The sequence below is a fragment of the Dipodomys spectabilis genome, unplaced genomic scaffold (assembly GCF_019054845.1).
Source record: "Dipodomys spectabilis isolate Male_0828 unplaced genomic scaffold, ASM1905484v1 ptg000783l, whole genome shotgun sequence".
NCBI lineage: Eukaryota > Metazoa > Chordata > Mammalia > Rodentia > Heteromyidae > Dipodomys > Dipodomys spectabilis.
The window spans coordinates 15,269,985-15,294,192 of record NW_024871460.1 but is presented as its reverse complement, the minus strand read 5'-3'; the positions used below and the strand labels follow the sequence as shown (position 1 = coordinate 15,294,192).

At 35.0% G+C, this 24,208-nt stretch overlaps 1 protein-coding gene across 7 annotated transcripts in view; it reads left to right on the top strand.

The window, feature by feature from the left end:
- Positions 1-24,208, top strand: part of Oxr1 (oxidation resistance 1) — a 200,000-nt gene that overhangs the window by 137,289 nt on the left and 38,503 nt on the right. For all 7 annotated transcript variants that reach the window (XM_042672918.1, XM_042672920.1, XM_042672917.1 and 4 more), the window contains exons 2-6: positions 6,587-6,669; positions 12,107-12,214; positions 13,745-13,858; positions 19,155-19,307; positions 23,183-23,367. In XM_042672918.1, the coding sequence (XP_042528852.1) occupies positions 6,631-6,669; positions 12,107-12,214; positions 13,745-13,858; positions 19,155-19,307; positions 23,183-23,367 (599 nt within the window). In that variant the 5' untranslated portion in view covers positions 6,587-6,630. The remainder of the gene's footprint in view (positions 1-6,586; positions 6,670-12,106; positions 12,215-13,744; positions 13,859-19,154; positions 19,308-23,182; positions 23,368-24,208) is intronic.

Genomic DNA, 24,208 nt, shown 5'->3' with positions numbered 1-24,208 from the left:
GTTGTGGCACTATATGATTCCAGACACTACACACTTGTCAAATGGGCTGCATTCTGTTGGTTTCTTGTCCTTTAGCATTTCATTCTCAATAAGAAGGTTGATAAAATAGTTTTACCATCAACTGGGTAAAAGCAGATCATCTAAAACTTTGATCAGTTGTTTCTGATTTTATTCTTTCTATACAAAGCCATTTGTTAGACATTACTGTGAGCTTCTGAAAGGTGGCGGCTCTTCCTCTTAGCAATTTTTCTGTTTCCTGCCTCAAACAGTATAACTCCTCAATAAAACCACAAGATTTAGACCAAGTAAGAAGGTTATCACAACATTGCCATACTTCCTAACAGTTGCAGAAGAAACAGTGTTTTGTTTTTATTTCTTGTAGAAAAAAAATTTGTACTTTAGGTGTTGTTCTTTAGTGATAGGACCCATAGCCCATATTGTATAGCCTGTAATCACTTTATTAGATTGTATGGTAATAAAAATAACTATAAATTAATAGCTTTCACTTATTTGAGAGTCTTAAATTACTGTAATATACACATAAAACTTTTTTTTTTTTTTTTTTTTTGCCAAAATGGCACTGATACATCAATTCTATTTGCCCAGTTGGTGACGAGATCCTTTAAACATAGCTTGCCTTCTTTAACTTTGTTTCCTTTTGGCAAATAAAAAAAAAGTAAAGTATATTTCAGTTATTTAAGACTGCCTTTTTATTTTAAAATTTCAATCTCATTCAATTTAAGGCTCCACTTGATCATTCCATACTCCAGTTCCCTTCTAGGTTTAAGAGAGCCATGGCTTAGCTCTCACAGATTCCTGCCAAGCCAGTCCTGAATAATTTCTGTGATGTTAAGTCATGACAAGAGTTAAAACTGCTTGATTATCCTTCCTCCTCCTCCTCTTTTGCCCCTTGGTGGTAGGAAAGTCATGGTGAATGGAATAGTGATAGAAGCATTGTACACACACACACACACATGCGCGCGTGTATACACATGCCCTCAGCGACCTCAGTAATCATTGAACTGTGGATGTGTGCCTTTTAGCATCTTTGAATGCCAGCATAGACTTTTGCAACTTGTTGAACTGGCCATGAAGCTATTATGTTTCATAATATATATTCGTGTTCTATGCGAATGTTTAAATATTTTATGAAAAATGAAATGAAATAAGAACATTAAATTTTTATCACTGAATTATTTTCCATGTAATGAAAGACCTCCTCAGTGATGATTCTTAAGTTGAGTCATCTTTGGTTTTGGAAATTTGAATTTGAAATAGGTTTCTTTTTTAGCTGAATATCTTTGCTTGTCTTTTAACCTGTTAAAATATTTTATTTTCATATTTGTGGCTGTGGAGGTATACAGAGATAAATTTGAAAGGTTTATATAGCCTTCAAAGTGCTTAATTTAAGAACAAAACAATTAATTGTAATTTACTGAGTTGGCTTTGAATCATAAATTCATTAAAATTCTGTGATTCTACTTCACTTTACAACAGGAAAAATCTATAGATGAATGTATGTGCCTGAAGAAGAAACCTGAGGTTGATACTCTTGTTGCTAGTTTATTTTTTTTCTGGAAAAAAATTCCAAGATGTGGAATACTACTACTTTAGGACCATTGTTAAATAAATTAGAGTTTAATTAGAATACAAAGCTATAACCATGAACAGTTGGTCTGAAAACCTATACAGGTCTAAATGATAACTAATGGGTGGGTACTGAATGCAGTGTGGAGACACCACTGAACAAAAGCAATGCATGTATGCGGCAGGAGGGAAAAGGATGATGTCATTTTCATCATACGGAGATTGGCATGAAATATAGAACATTAGTTCTAGAGCTTTTTATTTAATATTTTCTGATCATAATTACTCTGGATAACTAAAACCATGGAAAATGAAACTGTGGTTGGGAGATGGCACTTTGTAAAAGCTCCTTTTATATTCACCAACCAGCTTCACTAGGTGACACAATAGTTTTTGAGTGTGTGTGTGTGTGTGTGTGTGTGTGTGTGTGTGATGGTACTTGGGATTTGAACTCAAAGTCTATGCACTCTCACTTAGCATTTTGCTGAAGGACTTTTCTGCCCACACTGGCTTTGAACCAGGAACCTTAGATTTCCATCTCCTGAGTAGCTAGGATTATAGGCATAAGCCATGGTCTCCCAGCAAGACTCAATAAGTTTTATTCAATGAACAATTGTATTCAGTGGTTATAGTTTTTCTATTAAAATTAAATGCTGTTTTATTTATTAATAGTCCTGATATGTAAGAATAACCTATAGTAGTATTCCACATCTTGGTTTCCTTATTTCCCATAATGAAATTAAATGATCAACAAGAATACCAATCTCAAGATGAATATATATATATATATATTCATCTCTAATACAGAAAAGTAGAATCTTTTTAAAATTCATATGAACATGATAAATACTAAACACTGCTTTTGTTTTCTAGCAGGCAATGAAAACAAATATGTGAATCTGACATAAATCACAGTGTCCCTAACATCAAGTCAATCCTATTATTTATGCAAGCCTACAGAAACAACTGTTTCTTGTATTGATTATAAAGCAAACCAGTGACTCATGCCTATATCCTTACCTATCCAGAAGGCTGAGATCTGATGATCCAGGTTCAAAGCTCGCCTGAGCAGACAAATCTGATAGACTCCAACTAGCCAGCAAGAAATCAGAACTGGAGGCATGGTAGAGCACCAGCAGTGATTCAAAAATTGGATTAAGAGCTCAAGGCCCGGAGTTCAAGCCCCAGTACCAGTACAAAGTAAAAGAGAGAAAGGGAGGGAAAGGAAAAGAGGGAGAAGAATAAATAGAAAAAAATTCTGTAATATAGAAAACAACTATCATAATAACATATGGTTTTAATAAGTAGAGATTCCAATTTCTAGTTTTTTTTAAGTTTTTACATCAGTATTAGAGTTTTAACTCTGGGTTTTATGTTATAGCACTTGAACCGCATCCCAAGCACTTTCTTTAGCAATTTTTCATATATTAGTTATACTATGTGGGTTTTACTGTGGCAGTTTCATAGTTATATACAGTATTGTAGCTACTTTTTAAGTAGGGTCTCATGCTATCTGCCTAGGCCAGCATCAGACTGTAATCCTCCACTGTATACCTCTGATATAACTGAGATTATAGGCATGCGTCTGCATATACCTGGCTTATTTTATTTGATGGAGTCTTCTTTTCCCTAGGCTTTCCTCAGACTGTGATCCTGCTGAATTTTCCATCCTGACTAGCTGGGTTTATAGGCCTGTGTCATTCTGCCTGCCCTCAAAAGCTATGCTTGAAACACCATTAAATACATAACCTAGAAATTAAGAAAAGTGAGGGAAGGGTAGGTTGGAAAGGGATGGATGAGTGAGAATGTTGAAAGAGGAGAGAGACATTGGTTACGAAACACTGTATTCATAAGCTTTGTTGAATGGAAACTCCTTTGTACAACTACTTAAAGCTAATAGAAACATTCTAAAAAATCTTAGCTATAGATAGGAAATACAAAACAATTCTTTGGTATGACATTACCAGTTTTTTTCTAACCTTTTCCTCACATTCTGATATTTACTCATATTATTTTGACAATTTTCATGTTTGTAGCTTTCACAGTTTTCATTTTTTTGTAATATTAGCCCTTTTCTCATGTGCTCTTTGGGAGTTTCTATTTTGAAACAATTGGCAAAGTTTAAATTTTGTGGCTTTGAATAGACTGTTTTGTCTTTTAGCAGGTGATTTGTTTTCTATACATGAGTTGTTAGCTGATTAATTATTTTTTATATTACGTGAACAATAATTTAACCAGGAGCAGAAATGAGAACAGATTTGTATATCTGCATATAAACACATGTGGAATCATATTTTAGGAATTATATTTTTCTTCTAGTGTTTAAAACAATCCCTATGTGGAATATCTATAGCCTTGGTTGAGCTAGTAGAAAGAAAAAGCTAATAAAATATAGGCTCTGACTAGTTGTACTTGGAAGACACATATCATTTCTTGTTCTATTGGACAAAGCAAGTCATGGGTATCTCACATCAGTGGAATAAAGAAATGTATGTTATATTCCTCAGGATATTTAGTATAGTCTGACAGACATTTGTAAACTGCTAGTGTTAACTAGCAGTTAATAAATACGGAGTTACTTAGAGAAATACATTTTTTTCTATCAATTATTCAGTCTATTAAGTTTGATCCCCTTAAAGCTACATTAATAGTATTTCTGAAGCTATCAAACATGCAAATCAATCATGAGGTCTGGAGTAAAGCCTAAGACCATGCATTCACAACCATTTTCTAAGTGATACAATATTGTTGGCCTTGGAATACATTTTCCAAGAAGGCTTTAATGGTTCAAGCCACCAAACTACAAGCCCTTGTGTGCATATTGTGACCTTTAAGGGTTAGATGGAGGAAAGGGATACTAAAGGCAAACATTAATGGTTAGGAGATCGAGGAATGTGAGATTATTCCTAATAAAGGAAAAGAAGAGAATGCAGAAATAATTAGTTGGATGCCTGTAGAGATTAAGAAAATAAAAGTTGAAAAAAACCAACCAAATATACCACTTTGTTTCAAAGCAGGTACAGTGAATTGGTGAAGAGTGCTGACTTCAGTGCACTTGTAGAATCAATAGAAAGTAATGGAGTAGACTGTAAAAGTGGATTGTTTTAAAGGCTCAGCTGAACAGAAGGACAGGGTAATATTTAAAGGAGGATAAATTTAGAGTTCAGCTGAGGAAAACTTGGAGAGGTTTGTTTTTCTTTTGATTATGGATAAAGTGTCAAAGCAAGTGAAAGATTGGAAATAATTTGTCCAGTATTTCGCTGTAACTTGAATCAGAAAAGTAGAAGTAATATATCTTTATTTCAGAAGAACAAGACAAGGCCATGTTTCAGAGTTTACAGATACTACTTTTAAAGAAAAAAACATAAAAACTGTTCTAAATGTAATGAAGAGATGTGAAGATGCAGTGAAATTAATAAAGACTTGGTTTGAACTGGGTGATCAGGAATTTTTTTTCCTTTTTGCTGGTCCTGGGGCTTAAACTCAGGGCCTGGGCACTGTCTCTGAGCCTCTCTGGGCTCAAGGCTAACACTCTACCACTTGAGTCACAGTACCACTTCTGGCTTTTCCTGTTTAGGTGGGACTGAGGAATCAAACCCAGGGCTTCATACATGCTAAGCAAGCACTCTACACTAAGCCATATTCCTAACCCCTGATCAGGAATTTTTTTTTTGGGTCTGGTCGTGGGACCTGAACTCTGGACCTGGGCGCTGTCCCTCAGCTCTTCAGCTCAAGGCTAGCGCTCTACCACTTGAGCCACAGCGCCACTTCCGGCTTTTTTCTTTTTTGCTTATGTGGTGCTGAGGAATCGAACCGAGGGCCTCGAGCATGCAAGGCAAGCGCTCTACCACTGAGCCACCTTCCCAGCCCGCAGGAATATTTTAAGATATAGTTTTCCAACTAATTCAGCTCCACTTCTGGCATTTTTTTGATGGTTACTTGGAGATAAGAATCAGGGAGTTTATGTGTTCTGACTTTAAACTATTATCCTCAGATCTCAGCTTCCTAAACAGCTAAGATTATAGGTGTGAGCCACCAGTGCCCAGACATTTTAATCATTTTTGAATGAGTGTAACTTGTATTTTATCATTTCAGTGCCATCACTATAGGAAGAACATGAGATTTAACAGTAGTAAAAAATTAAACTTGAAACAAGTAGCTTACTTTTGCTGATACTCAAGTAAAATATGTTGATAAACACATGCTCTCAAATTTAATGCATAAAAATACTTATATATGAAAATATACCTGGGGCTGGGAAGGTGGCTAAGTGGTAGAGCGCTTGCCTTGCATGCATGAGGCCCTGAGTTCGATTCCTCAGCACCACATAAGCAAAAAGAAAAAAGCCAGAAGTGGCGCTGTGGCTCAAGTGGAAGAGCACTAGCCTTAAACTGAAGAGCTGAGGGACTGCGCCCAGGCCCAGAGTTCAGGTCCCACAACCGGACCCAAAAAAGAAAAAAAAAATATACCTAAATTTAGTTCATGGTATCTAAAGGAAGATAATTTATTGATAATCCCTTTTACGTAATGATGATATACAAAAAGACTATACATATGAGTCAAAGTAGGTAAGTTTTTCTCTTGTGTGGATTAGTAGTATCATTACAGACATTATGGATTAGTAGTATCATTACAGACATTATTTAGTTAAAAATAATACATACCTTTACTATATATTTAAAATACATTTTCAAATATAGTGTATTATAATCAGGTTGAATATATAAAAAGAAATGGTCTATATGTTAATATTTAATAACTTCGTTTCTGTTGACAGTATATATTTTGAATTGACTTTCTGTTTTTTACCGTAGTTCATATTGCTCAGCCACAAAAGCAAGCAAGGAAATATGTACCTTTTTTTGATAGTTGGTCAGATGATTTTTTTCCCCCTCATAATCAAATATCAGGGCCCAGTAAGTGCTATTTAATCTTTGGCATTGCTTTGAGAGGAAAATGAATTTAATAGAAATTTTCTCTCATTTTTTTTTTTTTTCAGACACTGGACAAAAGAAGACCTTAGACAAGAAAGATGGGAGACGGATGTCTTTTCAGAAACCTAAAGGGACTATTGAGTATACTGTAAGTTATTTGCTTTTGGGAAAACAAATTATTTGTGTAATGGCCTTAAGATATTTTCTGTTTGTTACAGAATAAAGTGAGGATTGTAAATTTTCTTTTTTAATAAAATAAAATAACTTATTTAATAATAATTTCTAAATTCTTAATTACATTTTAGCATTTTTCCCTAATGAAAAACTACAGTGAGCTACAAAGATAGTCATTTCAGCAAATTTAATTGATATTGCTGATGGTTTACTTGAAGTTCAAAGATCTTAGACTACAATAATTTTATTTTATTTTTTGGGGGGGAGTCTGGTTGTGGGGCCTGAACTCTGGGCTTGGACACTGTCCCTTAGCTCTTCAGCTCAAGGCTAGCGCTCTACCACTTGAGCCACAGCGCCACTTCTGGCTTTTTTCTTTTTTGGTTATGTGGTGCTGAGGAATTGAACCCAGGGCCTCAGGCATGCAAGGCAAGCGCTCTACCACTGAGCCACCTTCCCAGCCCCTACAATCATTTTATTAGATTAGGATTTTAGGGGAAAATATGTTTCTTAAGAAATGTGATCTTCCTTATGATCTCACATACAGAATCAGTATATTGGCAGATATGATAGTTAAAAGGTAAGTTGACAACTAAGTTTCTCCAGCTGTGAAAATGGAGCTTATTTTTACATTGTTAGCACAATCTCAAACCTCTCTACTGCAATTTTGTTTACTTCAGGTTATTTTGAGAATTTGAGTTTGGTTTATTAGGTTATTTACTTAATGTTAACATGTAATTTATTTTAAGTTAGCTTAATTTTATTTCATGTTTTCTAACATTATAACTATATTAAGAAAAATAGCAATTTTAGCCAGGTGCTGGAGGCTCATACCTATAATTCTAACTAATCAGGAGGCTGAGATTGGAGGATCCTGGTTTGAAGCCAGCTTGGGCAGACAGATCTTCTTATCTGAAGTAATCATAAAAAAAAAAAAACAGAGTTGGAGTTGTGTGTGGCTAAGGGATAAAACACCAGCCCAGAACAAAAGAGCAGTGCACAAGAGTATGATGCCCCCGTACCACGCCCCCCACACACACACACATAGAGAAAATAAAATAAAATGCCAATGTGAACATTAACATTTGTTTTGCCATGAGCTCTTATGTGAATTTTAATTACTAACCATTCATCCTTAAAGTTGAACAGTAAATTAAAGTATTAGGTTATTTTTATACATTGTATAATTGTCAGTTTGAGATAGAAGTGTTTATAGGATAGGAACTGTATATTATAAGATAGAATTAAATTTATAGCTATCAAAAGAAAAACTGAGACTATAGAGTTGAAAAGATAAGGTTAAATAGCCAAAGATTTATATAATGATTTATTACTTAGTGTCTGCTAAACTGTAGGAATAAGAATAAGGAATAAGTTGTAAGAATAAGATTTATTTTCATGCTCATAAATACATAGGATAGATAGATCAATGGCATGTACCATGATTAGGAAGAATTATAGTTTGTTGGCTTGATTTTAGAAATTTATCATTCTTTCCTTATAGTTCAGTAAACTGTGCTGTCTGTAACAAAACTAATTTGTAAAATCATTATCCTTTGGGGAAGATTAATGGAAAACTGAAGAATTTTTTTCTAATGTCATAAATGACCTTTGAAAAATCAAGTATTCACCAGAACTGTTATAAACATCTTTTAGCACTTCTCTGTTGAGACTTTTCTTCATTTTTTCCACATAATAGATTATTAAAATAATTTCTAAAAGGAAGTAAGATACTGTTTTTTGTTGTTGTTGTTGTTTTTCCTAAAGGTCGTTTTATTGTAAAACCATAAATACAATACTGACATGAACTCCTTGAAGCGATTGATCCTCAAAATTGTTAAAAGGATGTGTTTTCATCTTGGGAGCAACCAACTGGGAATCACAGGAGAATTCCGGTTGGGGGAGGGGGTTACTGAATCCTGGGCTTAGCACTTCTCCTTCTGAATAAAGGAGCCTGTGGAACCTTCCTTTTCTCCCTGGGAGTGTTCCACTTTTTGAGGGGGGGCGAGGAGTGAGGAACAAAAACAGACAGGTTAAAAAAAAGCATCTTTTAAACAGCTTAGCTTTAAAAATTGTATTACTTGGTAAAAAATTTTTTCTTCCTGTTCTTTTCCTCCATTTGACATCAGTAAAAGTTTTGAAAACATCACGAGACTGATTTGGTTATAAATGGAGAAAACAGTACCAAAACAAAGTAAAACAATAACAACAACAACAACAACAAGAAAATCCCAAAGGACACACAAAAAACCCTAAATGAGCCCTCAAGTTTGGGCTCAGGGGCTTATGTATTACAACAAGAACCATCAACATAACCCCCATGTTGTTTTATACCCCATACTTACTAGTCTGTAATATATTCATATAAAATTTTTAATATAACATAATTTTGGTATTTAAGTTGGCATATATTTCTCTATATTGTTAGATTCCCTATATTTGATATTTAAGTGAGCATATATTTCCCTATTTTTTCCTTTTTTTCTCAGTACCAGAGTTTGAACTCAGTAACTTGTACTTAGCTCAGAAGGAGCTGTACCACTTGAGCCATGCTCCCAGCCTTTTCTGCTTTGTTTTTCGACAAGGGTCTTATGTTTTGGCCTAGGCTTGCCTAGATTATACTCCTTCTATTTTTACTTCCTGAATTGCTGATCAGTATTAGTTGAGATGAGGTCTTCCTAACTTGGAGCCTTGGTCTTTGCCAAGGCTAATCTGAACTTGATCCTCCCAATTTCTGCCTCCCAAGTTGCTGACATTGTAGGCTTGCACTATCAACACCCTGCCCCTTAATGTCTCTTAAAATAAAATGTTTTATACATTATGCTCCAAGTTTGTTTCTTTTTAAGTATTTGAGATCCAAACTAGACATTGTGCTGCTCATCTGAAGTTCTAGCTATTCTGAAGAATGAGACGGGGTTGCTCAAGCCCAGAAGTTTCAGGTCAATCCAGAAAAATGTAGCTAGACCCTATTTGGAAAATAAAGAAAAGAACATCCTTAAAATATTTATGCTCTAACTTAAAAGTATTTCCAGAATACTTGTAGAATATAAGTAATCATTGTATTTCAGGTAGCCTTAAAGTTAAAAGCATACATATGTATAAAATGCGTGTGTATATATTTACATATGTACACATGTGCAGTTATCTTTATACATGTATATATATGTATTCTAGTATATGTTAAATTCTAAAATCAGTACAATTATTTTTCTTTTTACTCCAATGCACCTTTGTACTCAAAACACTTTTTTCAATTCTCAAACCTAAGCCTTTTCTTCTTGTTGCTTCCTATTTATCATCTGTTTTTCCCAGTTTTACCTGTCTCCATTTGAGGTGTTGTAATAACTCTTTCATTGAGAATTAGTATCTCTAAAAGCTTCATTTCCACCTCATTGCTCATAGTTTAGTTGTCTAGATTTGTAAGCTAACAGTTATCTTTCTCAGTAAGTTGGTAGCACACTGTCTCATGTCTTCCTGTTTTCCTTTTATTTTCATTCATTTCTAGACAGCTCTATTTTTATTGCTTATATTGAAACTTTTCCTTATTGTCTTTATACTTCTGCAGATTTTTTAAATATTAATTTTCATTTTATTTCTATTAAACAAAATCTAGCTTTAGAAATACTCTATCCTGTTTGTTTGGTTTCTTTCTGAGGAATCATATCATTCATAACTTCTGGAAAACTTCAGTGCTGTCCTCTCCTGCTGTGTTCTCTCTCTTTCTCTCTCTCTCTCCTTGAAATTAATTCTTTCCTTGAAATTAATTAATTATATTACATTCTTCTATCATGCTTCATTGTGTTGTCCTCATTGTCTTCCTGTTCTTGCTATTCTTTTTGATTTTGTCATCAATTTCAGATGTGAGTACTTTGTATTTCTTTGCACTTTTCCACTGATGTTTATTTTCCTTCCTTCCTTCCTTCCTTCCTTCCTTCCTTCCTTCCTTCCTTCCTTCCTTCCTTCCTTCCTTCCTTCCTTCCTTCCCTCCCCTCTTCTTCATCTTCGTCTTCGTCTTCTGTCTTCTGTCTTCTTCTTTCTTCTTTTTTGCCAGTCCTGGGGATTGCACTCAGAGCATGGGTACTGTTCCTGAGCTTCTTTAGCTCAAGGCTAGCACTCTACTACTTGAGCCACAGTGCTACTTCCTGTTCTTTCTGTTTATATGGTACTGAGGAATCAAAACCAGGGCTTTTCGCACATGCCAGGCAGGCACTTTACTACTAAGCTACGTTCACAGCCACTGTTTGTATTTCTGATTATCAATTATCAAATCATAGCTTGTAAAATAATGATGCTCCTTCTCCCATCCTTTCATAATGTTGGATCTCCTTATTTTCTTTCCCATTCATTCTGTTCTTCATTCTGGTGAAACTTTATTTAGAGTCAGCATCACTTTCTTACCTTTGCTTCCGACTTGCCTTTACTTTCACAACTCCACTCAATAATCTTTTTTTGAGTCTTAGTTGTATCTTATACTTTAATATATATTTTATATAAGATAAATAATAGATACCTATATAATGTATAATTTTATCACATCAGTTTGCTCTTATTTTTATTTTGCTGTTTCTTGGGTTCTGTGTTCTTAAGTTCTTTTTGGGTGACACTGAGGTTTAAACTCAGGACCTTTTTTACTAGGAAGGGCTCTACTGTTTGATCTATACTCCCAAGCCTGTTTAATTGCTTTGGTAAATTTTTGGATAGCATCTCATATTTTCGTCACGATGGTATAACTGTGCTCTCCCCCATACCTGGGATTACAATTATGAACCACCACTGCCTTGGCTTATTTGTTGAGATGGGGTCTTACTAACCATTTTTCCAGGTTGGCCTTGAACTGCTATCCTAATGTTGTCTGCCTCCTGATTAGACATAACTGCCCTGATACTCTATTGATGTTTCTCTATGCTTATCTCACTATTCCTGCAGCTGTTGCTGCAACTGCTTAAGCAGTCAAATTCTCTTGCTTTTATAACTATATTGGTGTTTATGGTTAACATAATCATTCTATTTAGTAGGCACTGTGAGAATAAAACTTGTGGTTGGTAGTAGGAGAGTAGTTCATGTAGATAGTTCTATAAAATTTGTTTTAAAGAGGTTTTTTTTTTGTTTTTTGTTTTTTTTTTGGTGGCACCAGGGGTTGAACTCAGAGTTATCCCTCTTTAGATAGACAAGCATTCTACTATATGAGCCAATACCCCTAGCCCTTCAGAGAGATTTTGTATTATCTCAGTTAAGATACCATATTGTGTAAATGAAGGAATTTACGCAGATGGCATGAGGAAGGGGAGAGCTCAGTTGTATTTTGTGGGCTTCAGACTCTCCTGCTGCCCCACCCATAGTAATAATCAATAAACATTTTGGATAGTTTTTCTGGTTTACAAAAATAAAATAACTTACTTTTTTCTTTGGAACAGGTTGAATCAAGGGATTCTTTGAATAGCATAGCCCTGAAGTACGATACAACGCCCAATGAACTTGTTCAACTAAATAAGTTATTCTCCCGAGCAGTCGTTACTGGACAGGTATTGTTATTTAATTGGGTTGGTGTTCAGAATCATTAAGTAGAAAGTATTCCTTGCACATGGTTATTAATGTAGAAAATTTGAGAATAATAATTTTTGTATGCTTTGAATAAATCATGTTGGCTCTGCAAGAAAAAGTATCATTATATCTATGAATTTCCTGTTTAATACATAATTTAAATAATTGCCTTTTCAAGTATATCTTTAAATAATTTTTTTAAATATTCAAAGCAGTTCATGCAAATTGACTAAAATTTCCAGTATTCCAAACTGTTCATTTTCTTTCCCACCTCACATGTACTTTCAAGCACATTCATGTCTTTCTCCTTTGGGGTTAAATATTTTACTTTTTTTGTTTTAAATTTTTAACATTGATTCTTGAAAAATGTTCTATTTAAGCACAGCACTAGCTCAGCCATTTTCTGTCTTCTTACTTTTTTGAGGTTGCAGTGTTTGAGGTATAGTTCAGGCTGTTTTCAAACTCACATATTCCAGGCTTGCCTCAAACTCAAGCTCTCCTCCCTCAGCCTGCTAAGTGCTGGTATTGCAGGTATATGCTAACATGCCTAGTTCTCCCAATCTCATCTATACATAGTGATTCATCTTATTGATATAGTTTATAGCTGTAGTCACAATCTTTAGGCTGTTTTAACTTTCTTGGTAATGTTAACTTTGCTATGGTTAACACTTGTGCATATGTATGTATGTATCTATCACTAGGTATTTCACTAGGGAGAATTCCTAGAAGTAATATGGATGAAAGATATATGTACAATTTAAATTTCATTAGCTATTGCCAAATTTCCTTTAAGGTGAACACTTGTTTCTCTATCATTCTTTATTTCTTATTTCATCTGTCTGCATCAATTTAAAATTTACTTTGTCAGACCTGTTATGTTCATATATATTGTTATAATATGAATATTTTTTACTTATTTCTCTTTATTGTTAAAAATTATTATTAATGGTGCTTGCTCATAGATAATTATCTGAGTATTACCATTTCAGTTTCTCTTAATCTTTTTTTGGGGGGGCGTTGGGTGGTCCGGTCGTGGGGCCTGAACTCTGGGCCTGGGCGCTGTACCTCAGCTCTTCAGCTCAAGGCTAGCGCTCTACCACTTGAGCCACATCGCCACTTCTGGCTTTTTTCTTTTTGCTTATGTGGTGCTGAGGAATCAAACCCAGGGCCTCAGGCATGCAAGGCAAGTGCTCTACCACTGAGCCACCTTCCCAGCCCTCTCTTAATCTTTTTTTTTTTTTTTTGTCGGCTGGCCGTGGGGCTTGAACTCTGGGCCTGGGCGCTGTCCCTCAGCTCTTCAGCTCAAGGCGAGCGCTCTACCACTTGAGCTACAGCGCCACTTCAGTTTTCTGATGGTTTTATTGGAGATAGGAGTCTCACAGTCTCTCCTGCCCAGGCTGGCTTTGAACCATGATCCTCAAATCTCAGCCTCCTGAGCAGCTAGGATTACAGGCGTGAGCCACCAGCGCCTGGCTCCCTCTCTTAATCTTTATGTGAATGTTTTCTTACAGGTTTTATATGTTCCTGATCCTGAATATGTCTCCAGTGTTGAGAGCTCTCCATCTCTAAGCCCTATAAGTCCTCTGTCACCAACATCATCAGAAGCTGAATTTGATAAGACCACTGTAAGTATACCTGCCTTTCAAAGATGGCTATGGAGACATCCCACAGTATATATGTTCATCATGGTTTTTTGTGTGTTTTTTTTTTTTTTAATTTTGTGCCAGTATGGGGACTTGAACTTAGACCCATGATGGTACCACCTCTACCATTTGAAACATTCTAGCATCTTGCCTAGTTAATTAAAAGTAGAGATAAGGGTCTTTGGGATTTATCTCTGTCTTGGCTAGCTTTAAAAAAAATTAAACTCATTTTAAAGGAGTTTTATGTTTCTTTGCCCTTTTCTACATAAATACTAATTATAATTTTCCGTTTTCATAATGACTTTTGTTTGCTTAAAAGACAGTTCCTCCATTTAGTGGTTAGATTCCTATGAGAGATTCTTTCATGTTTCCCTGTTAACTGTACAAGGTACCTTTCACCCAAGGTTTAGGATATCAAATGGTAAACCAGTATTACTAATTAATTTGCCCACAGTTATTCATACAAGCTCTAGTACTCTACTTTTAGTCTTTAAGAGTTAGTATTCTGCCTTTAGGCCACTGTGGCCTCATGGTATTTATTACTTAGTAAGGTTTGGATTTCAGAAAATTTCAGATTTGGATTTTTAGTTAGGAATCCTTAATTTGCATTATATTTGTTACTTTTTTTTTGTTTTTTTGTTGTTTTTTTTTCTTGGTTGGTCATAGGGCTTGAACTCTGGACCTGGGCACTGTCCCTAAGCTCTTCAGCTCCAGGCTTGGACTTGAGCCACAATGCCACTTCCAGTTTTTCTAGTGGTTAATTGGAGATAAGAGTCTCTTGGACATTCCTACCAGAGCTGGCTTTGAACTGCAATCCTCAGATCTCAGCCTCCTGAGTAGCTAGGATTATAGGAGTGAGCCACCAGCACCCAGCTATTTGTTACCTTTTATTGATAAGAATAGAAATCAGATTTAATGATTGGTACATCGATAAAAGAATTATCTCAGGATTTCTAGGGCCCAGGCTCACATACCTGGGTTCCATAGGTCAGGTCTGGTCATGTGCCCCAGTGTGTTAATAATGGGAAAAGTGAGTTAGACATAGGTTAGAAAGAAGAAGTTTAGTTGATGTGGAAGAGGTAAGATAGCATTTTACCTCATCTTCCCCAGAAGTCATTTAAGTTTAAACAGAAAAAGGTACTGGGGGAGAGGCACTGATAGGTATTAAACAGTCCCAATCACACACTTGATCAAGAAGCCATAGGTAGTCTTAGGTAGGACCAAGCTGGATAGTTGGGTAACTCATTGTCTCAGATTGGCAGATGGGGTCTTGTAATAAGTCTAATTGCTTTTTGGCAGATAATAACTCTGCTTATCACAGAACATTTATCCTCAGTTCTATCTTTTCTGGATTCCAAGGTGGTGACAAAGGAACTATAGGAGAGAATGGCTCAGGGCATAGGACACAGATATAAAATGGAGGCAAGGATGCCTGTGTATTTTCCTCCTGTCAGTGAACGTGTGGACCTAAGCAAGGAGTCAGTGCTTTTCAGCAAAAGCAGCTTTTAAGTACATGTTATAGAATACTAAAAAAAAAAAAAAACAATCAAATAGCAGGGCACTGGGGGCTCATGCCTGTAATCCAAGATACTCAGGAGGCTGAGATCTGAGGATTGCAGTTCAAAGCCAGCCTGGGCAGGAAAAAGTCCATGAAACTCTTATCTCCAATAAACTACCAGAAAACCAGAAGTGGCACTGTAGCTCAAATGGTAGAGCGCTAGCCTTGAGCTGAAGAGCTGAGGAACAGCATTCAGGCCTAGAGGTCAAGCCCCATGACCGGCAAAAAAAAAAAAAAAATGCTGGTTATTTTGGAGTTGGAGTCTCATGGACTTTTCTGTATAATCTGGCTGCAAACTATCATCCTCAGGTCTCAGCCTCCTAAGTAGGTAGGATTACAGGTGCGAACCACCAGCACTGGGCTCAGAATAATGCTTTGAGCATAGCTATACCATTTCCCTAAGGCATTCAGTGATGTATGCATATTGGGACATGACAAAGGAAAACTGTGCAATGATAGGCTAATGTAGCTTAAGTTTTCAATCCTAAAGTGTAATTATGTGAACAGTAGTATTTTTTTTTTCTGACTGGAAAACTGTACTTCAACCTTAAAGAACCTGGCATTCTTGGATGGATGGCATAAAGTCAAAAAAAAAAAAGAGAAAGAGGCCAGGTTTTCTCCTCAGAGAAAATGTTTCTTCATTTTTACTTGTGGTTGAAAGATGAAGAAAGTCCTGTGACTTTCTCAGTGACTCAATCAATAGTGACTCAGCTACTATCAAATATAACCCCAAAGTCATCTTTAGTTTGACTGGTCATATGAATAAATTCTTTATACTTGGAATAGATCAAAGAATGAGATAAGAGGTAGAAAAGGGCTTGAACTTTTTCCTAATGCAATAGTCATCACTTTTGCAACTATTGTATGCAGCGGTTAGAAATATTCCTTTTGGACATTAAGTTTTTAAATTTTATCTGATCTAATTTTTGCCTAGAATTCATTACTGGGCTCCAAAATAATATTTCTGTATAACTATCTGCACTGCTCAATTGTTTATATTTCTATATTATAGTATGTTTACATGGTAGGTGGGAACATTCATAGTAAAAAATTAAACAACTGTTTTAGAATAGTTGAGAAGATATAAACAGAATTTGTTGGTTTTTGCTAGTTTGCTACAACTTCTGATGGTTCTGCTACAGTTATTTTTTCCCGCTTGGGCCATTTATCCTTTATTAGAAGATTTAAAAGGAAACATGTATTACTGTAGTTAAGCTCTCCAATTCATTTGGCAATTGGTTTTGGCATCTCAGTTTCATCTCATCATTTGGCACACTATGGAGTTTGAATAAGCATTAAGTATCCTTAAAACTTGGAGCAGTGGTATATACCATGTATGTCTGAGTAAAAATTAAATGAAAAGATCCATATACTGTATTTAAATACAGCAGAATTTAATAAATTTCCATTTAAATTATTATTGACCACTTATGTAATTAGTTGTGCTTAATGAATTTGTATGTGATACACACATCTTAGTAACAAAATAAGATGAGTGTAAAGTTGATACTTTGAGAAAATGAGATTAAAAAGCATCTTGTTTTGTTACTGTATATGATTTGCAGTAGTCTATAACCCTTTAAAATCTAATTTCACTTAAATCCTGTTTTTTTCTTGTATGGTGTGTGTGTGTGCGTGCGTGCATGTGTGCGTGCGTGTGTGTGCGTGCTCACGTGCTGATACTGGGTGCTGTCCTGGGTGCTGTGTTTCACGGCTGGCATTCTGTCACTTGACTCATACCTCCACATCTGGTTTTTGCTGATTAATTAGAAATGAGAGTCTTACAGACTTTTCTTCTTTAAAAAAATGTATTTATTATAAAGGTGATGAATGGAGGAGGAGGGTTTACAGTTACTTAAGTAAAGTAATGAGTAGATTTCCTTTTGAACCCTGTTACCCAGACTTTTCTACCTTGTCTTGATTTCAAACCATCATCCTCAGATCTCACTCCAGCTTCTTGAGTTGCTGGGATTATTTGAATGAACTACCAACACCTGGCTCTTATTCACATTTAGCATAGTTGTTTCATGGTATTTTGCACGAAACTTTCCTTCCACATGTATATTTTTCCTGGCCCTAGAGATTATCCCTATAATTTAGAAGGCTATATGAAAGGAAGTATAAAAAAATCTGCTCTCAAGTAAGTTGAGGGAATTAAATTGTTTAGGTCAGACAATGTTATATCAAAGTTTGATTCTCTTTAATCTCTGTCCATGAGATCAAAAAATGTCCTTACTATTTAGTAAGGGACATTTGAACTGTGACACTAGAAAGTGTCAAAATTTTCATAGCTCAGGAGAATCTTGCTAGTATGAAAACTGTTACACAAATTAGTGTGTATAAGATATGAAAAGATTGGTTTGTTTTTTGTGTTTTTCTTTTTCTTTCTTTTTTTTTGTAAGGTTCTGGCTTTTTTGTGCTGTTGTGGGTAGGGTGTGAACTCAGGGCCTATGTGCTGTCTCTGACCTTTTTTACTCAAGGCTAGTGCTCTACCACTAGCCACTTCCAGCTTTTTCGCTGGTTAATTGAAGAGACAAGAGTTACGATGATTCCTGCCTCAGCTAGGTTTCAACCACAATTCTAAGATCTCATCCTCCTGAGTAGCTAGAATTACAGATAAGAGCTATCTGTGCCCAGTAAATTTTTTTAAAATTTAAAATATAACCAGTTGAAGTTGGTCATGTATGTAATCTTTGTGACTTGTAGTTGGTATCCAGAATATTACAGTTTAAGGCCACTGGGTGAAATGTTTGTGAAAACTTTTTTCAACCAATACAAAACTGGACATACTATGTGACTGTTATCCCAGCTATTTGGGAAGTATAAATAGTAGGCTCAAGGTCCAGGCTGGCCATGGTAAAAGGAGACCCTATTTGAAAATAAAGCAAAAATGCTTCGGGAATGGTTTAAGTGGTATCATCAGAGTTATCACTATGTAATAAGAAGGAAACACTGATCATTTATTTTTTTTAATTTTTAAAAATTGTTCTTGTTTTGATAGGTGTGACTCAGTATATATATACGATGACATACATAGATATATATTCATATATATATATATTCATATGTATATATGTATATCATTGTATGTATCATTTTAACTACTTAACAACATTGTGAGAAAAGATATGTAGGCTGTCCTGTGAGAATGGTACATAGTACTGGAAAAGTTAAACTGTGAGATGGGCCTTATCCTTTGTAGAATGATATTAATAAACTCCTTGTAACTTTAAATTTGAAATAGTCCTGCAGTGAATATATTTGTTATATACCTACCTGGGAATCATAGACAAACTCTTTACTTTTTTCCTCCCCTTAATACCTGTTGGATATCTGGCTTATCAGAAGTAGTAGTTTTGTTAACAGGAGTTCAAGCATTTATAGTGACAGTGTGGAGGGTAAAGATATAAGTAATGTAGATGTTAATGCTTTCTAGGTAACAATATATATATTATATAGGTGAATATATGTAATTCATATGTACATCCCTTTACCAAAAATGACTACAAATGGAGTTTATATCACATTTGAGATCCTTACTCATCATGAAAACAAGACTCTCAAATTTTAAACTTTTTATATAAGATTTTTTTTGGCTAACTTCTACAATATGGTAAGAAAGGAAAAGTACTTATGAGGATAGCTACTCATTTGGTTTCAATAATGTATTTATTTCTTTAGCTTTATTTTTTTTCAATGTTCCTGTTTTTGTTTTTAAAGAATCCTGATGTAGTTTTTCCAAAAGAGGCAACTCCCTCATCCACCGTTACTGGAATTCGACCTTCAAGAGTTGTATCTTCTACTTCTGAAGAAGAAGAAGCATTTACTGAGAAATTCCTAAAAATTAATTGTAAATATATCACCAGTGGCAAGGTACTGAATGCAACATTAGAGAAATATTTTAATCATGTCTTAGAGAATTTACATTTGAATGTTTTAACAAATTATTAGTAGTAATGAGCACAGACCTTGCTTATAGCTTAGCATCTGGTGTTCTGTTGCAGTTGTTAAAGGCATGGGATAGAACTAAATTGATTGCAGTGAGACACAGCTATTTTACTGTTGCTGGAGTATTTCAGAAAGCATATTTAAAAAGACCATTACTGGTTACATTTAGATTGTTGAATTTGGCCAATTTAGTGTAATACACAAGTAGAGAGATAACTAGTATTTATCTACTGTATAAGTACATTGTTCATTTTTGCCTTAAATTATTAATTTAAGATACTTTTTAAAAAGTAAAGGAAAAATTTGTTACATTTCCAGCTCATCATGTTCTATGCCCTTCATTCCTCTGTGTGGATCCAGATTTCAAACTGGTATCATTTTTCCTTTTACCTGCAAACTTTGTTTTAATTTATAGCACAGTTCAACAGGTGATATATTCTTTCAGTGTTTGCTGAATGTCTTACAAAAGCATTTTTCTTCTTTTTGGTAATTATATTGTCATAAATACTGTTTATTAAAAGTTAATGGAGACTGGCACTGGTGGTATCCTAGCAACTCAAGAGGCTGAGATCTGAGGATCATGGTTCGAAGCCAGCCTGAGCAGGAAAGTCCATGAGACTCTTGAGATAATCACTAAAAAAGCCAGACGTGGTTCTGTAGCTCAACTAGTAGAATGCTAGCCTTGAGCAAAAGGAGACAAAATTAGCAAAATGGACAGCACCTAGTCTCAAGAGTTCAAGGCCTAGGAATAAAGAATTATTTGTGTGTGCCAGTCTTAGAGCTTGACCTCAGGGGCTAGCTAATGTCCTTGAGCTTTTTCACTTAGGCTAGGGCTCTACCACTTGAGCCACAGCTCCATTGCTGGCTTTTTGGTGGTTGGTTGGATGTAAAATTCTCACAGGCTTTCTTACCCAGGTTTATTTTGAACTGTGATCCTCAGATCTCAGCCTCCTGAGTAACTAGGATTACAGGTATGAGAAAATGGTGCCCAACTAATAATCTATTAGCCTTTTTTTTTTTTTTTTTGTATATACAGGTTCTGAGGCTGCCTTGGTACTGTCCCTGAGCTTTTTTGCTCAAGACTAGAACTCTTACCATTTGAATCACGGAGATAGAATCTCACGGACTTTCCTGACCAGTTGTCTTTGAACCATGATTCTCAGATCAGTCTCCTCAGTAGCTAGGGTTACAGGTGTGAGCCACCAGCAACCAGCTAGAATACTTTTAAATCTTGTTTTCTTCTATTCTTCTTATCCTTAATAAGATCTTTATTAATGATATTAATGATTTTTTTTGCAGAACAGTTTAAATGGATGAAGAATTTAATTGAAAGTAGAGTTCACACATTCTCTCACTTTCCCCCAGTTTTCCTAATGTGTTTATTATTTTTGTCATGATTAATGAGCTAGTATTCAGATAAGTCTGCAATTTTAATTTTGGGTCATATATTCTACAGGCTTAAACAAAGCATAATAGCATCTACTAGTATTGTGTAGAATATTTCATTGCTTTATAAACTGCTATGAGCCTCTCTTTATCCTTTTTCCTTTTATCTTTCTGAGTCTGTGGTTACTAATGATCTCTCTACCATATAACTTCTTTCCAGAGGATCATCTAGTTGAAATCAAACAGTATTAATTGTGTGATTTCTGATGGGCTTCTTTCACTTAGCAACATGTAAAGTTTAAGAATGCTTCGTGTCTTAAATGGCTTAGTGCCTCATTTATCTTAATTGCTGAATAATATTTCACTGTATGGATATACCACAGTTTATCTTCTTCCTCTATGAAAAGGCATATTTGTCACTTTGGGTTTTGGTACTTAATGGATAAATCTGTAAACAGATATTTGTAACATTGGTATACATGTAAGTTTTCACCTTGTTTAAATACCAAGAAGCATGACTGCCAATGATAAGTTCACATTATTTTTAACTTAATAAGAAACTGCCAGATGGTCTTCCAAAGGGCTTATACTGTTTTGTGTCCTTTGAGCAGTGGGAATTCCTCTTGTTACACATCTTGTTGCAGTAATTTAGATTTTAGCCATTCTAATAGTTCTATAGCAGTATCTTCGTTGCTTTAATTAGAAATTGCCTGAAGACATGTGATGAACATCTTCCCATGAGCAAATATTTTTATATAACTTCTTTGCCATTTTCTTTATTTTTGAAAGTTAATATAGCTATAGACACAGTTTTCAGTTAGCAAAGTTTTCTTTCTCTTTATAAAACATTATAAAGACTACTCTTTTCTGATTTGCATTGTTCTAAAGAGAAACCTGTTTGGTTTGATTTGTAAAAACATATTTCTTTTATTATATCTAATCTGTTGTATTTTCACTAATTTTGAATAATTTTATTCTAATGTGCCATGATTTGGGAAGGGGTTAGATATATTGCTTTTTTGGGAAAACTCACATCCACATTACTTTGTTGTTTTTTTTTTTTTTTTAAAGTCCTAACAGCATTCAAGAAGAAAACACATAATAGCTTCTTTAGGAATAAAGACCAATACAAAAACAAAAAAAATAGGGACTAATGATTGCCCCAAACAAAATTTCCTTTAAAAAAAAAAAGTAATGTTTACTTATCTTCTTTTGAGAAAAGTAAATTGTGTTTGGGTTTTTTCAGCTTCTTAGTTGTAAGAGTTTATTTGTTTTTGTTTTTTGGGGGGTCTGGTCCTGAGGCCTGAACTCTGGGCCTGGGCGCTGTCCCTCAGCTCTTCAGCTCAAGGCTAGCGCTCTACCACTTGAGCCACAGCGCCACTTCCGGCTTTTTTCTTTTTGCTTATGTGGTGCTGAGGAATTGAACCCAGGGCCTCATGCATGCAAGGCAAGCGCTCTACCACTGAGCCACCTTCCCAGCCCAGTTGTAAGAGTTTATATCTTACATCAGATTTGGAAATATTTGGCCATATTTCTTAAACTATTTTTTTCTCCTATCCCTTCTACCTTTGAAAACTTGGAGCATATTTTTGGCTGCTTAACATCTCACAATTTATAGTTCTTGATTCTTTTTCCATTTTAGATATTCCAGTTGCTGCAGTCTTAAAATCACTTTTTCCTACCACGTATACTCTTATCAATTATATCTAGAATACTTTTCATTTCAGTCATTGTACTTTTCATTTGTAAGTACAAACTTGGTTTCTTATTTTCCCTCTCTTTGCTTACTGTGTAAATCTTAGTTTTGATAGTGTTATGTGTTCTTGATAATAATTAAATTAATCTCTTTTCCTACCAATTTTCTCTCTTCTGAGTCTAATTTAATAGATTCTACATTGTATATGTAAAATTGTATTTGCTACCTGTCATGAGGAAGAAACAGGAAGAAGTATGCACATTCATGTAAAATACAGGCTCATGCCATGCAGGACTTCGCATTTTTGCTTTACTGTAGATTCCTTCTGATATAGTATGCTATTATCCTGAGCTTGCAAATTTTAACTACTTATTGTTTGGATTTTCATTGTTATTGTTATTTTGCTGGTACGGGGGTTTGAACTCAAGGCTTCATGCTTCCTCAGTTTGCTTGCTCAGATGGTATTCTACACTTGAGCATCAAATTATTTTGGACTTTTCTGACAAGGTCATCTTTTGCTGAGATTATAGACATGAGCCACCAGTGCTCAGTATACTTGATTGTTTTCACTGGCTGTTTTAATTAGAATGATGTAGTTTTAAAACACACACACACAGTATAATAAAATAGATTGCCTAAGAAAAGTAGTAAAATTAGCTAGAATCTTTTTTGAAATTGAAATTTGAGGATTAAATGTGACTTTCTTTTCTAATTTTAGGGAACAGTCAGTGGTGTGCTTTTAGTTACACCAAATAATATAATGTTTGATCCACATAAAAGTGACCCTTTGGTTCAAGAGAATGGCTGTGAAGATTATGGCATTATGTGTCCAATGGAAGAGGTGATGTCAGCTGCAATGTACAAAGAAATTTTGGATAGCAAAATAAAGGAATCCTTACCCGTGTAAGAATGATACTTATATTCCTGTGCAATTATTTTCCATCTAGATAGTTGACCCTAACCTAATCCTTGTTACTAGTTTTAGTATAACTACTTTTCATTTTAGGAGCTATTAAACATTTGGTTTTTTTTTTGTTAGATATTTGAAAAGTAGCCTGTACAACTTACTTAATTTATTATTATTTAGATAATTGTCAGAGGTAGTTTTCAGACCTTCCACAAAAATGCCTGAGGCCTAGCATTGTTATAGGAGAACAGCATTATTTATTTGATGATTTATGTATTTGCATTCATCCTCTCCTCTAGAAAAGTATGCAGATAACATAAAACAGTTGCAATAATAGGAAGGGTTAGCCTTGTATTATACTGATTTATATAATAATACAGGTTAGTTACATTCTTTGAAAGGTTTACACTTGACCAGTTAATTAGTGGACAGATAGAAACAGAAGGAAAATAAATGGAGAAAACAATGAAAAATACATGGGGAAAAAGATGTAGTATACAAAGAATGGAGTATGTTGTGAAGGATAAGAGTGTAAAAGAAGATTTATGTGTAATAGAAAAGTTTCCTTACCTTCCATTAATGACTTTGGCAGTAGTTAAAAACTGTATTAACTTTAACTGATATTGATAGTTCACTATGTTTACTCACAAGGATGGGATTGGCGTTTTTGTTGTTGTTTGTTGGTTGTGGGGCTTGAACTCTGGGCCTAGGCACTGTCTCTCAGCTCTTCAGCTCAAGGCGAGTTGTCTACCACTTGAACCAAAGTGCCACTTTCGGTTTTCTGGTGGTTAATTGGAGATAAGAGCCTCACGGACTTTCCTGCCCAGGCTGCCTTTG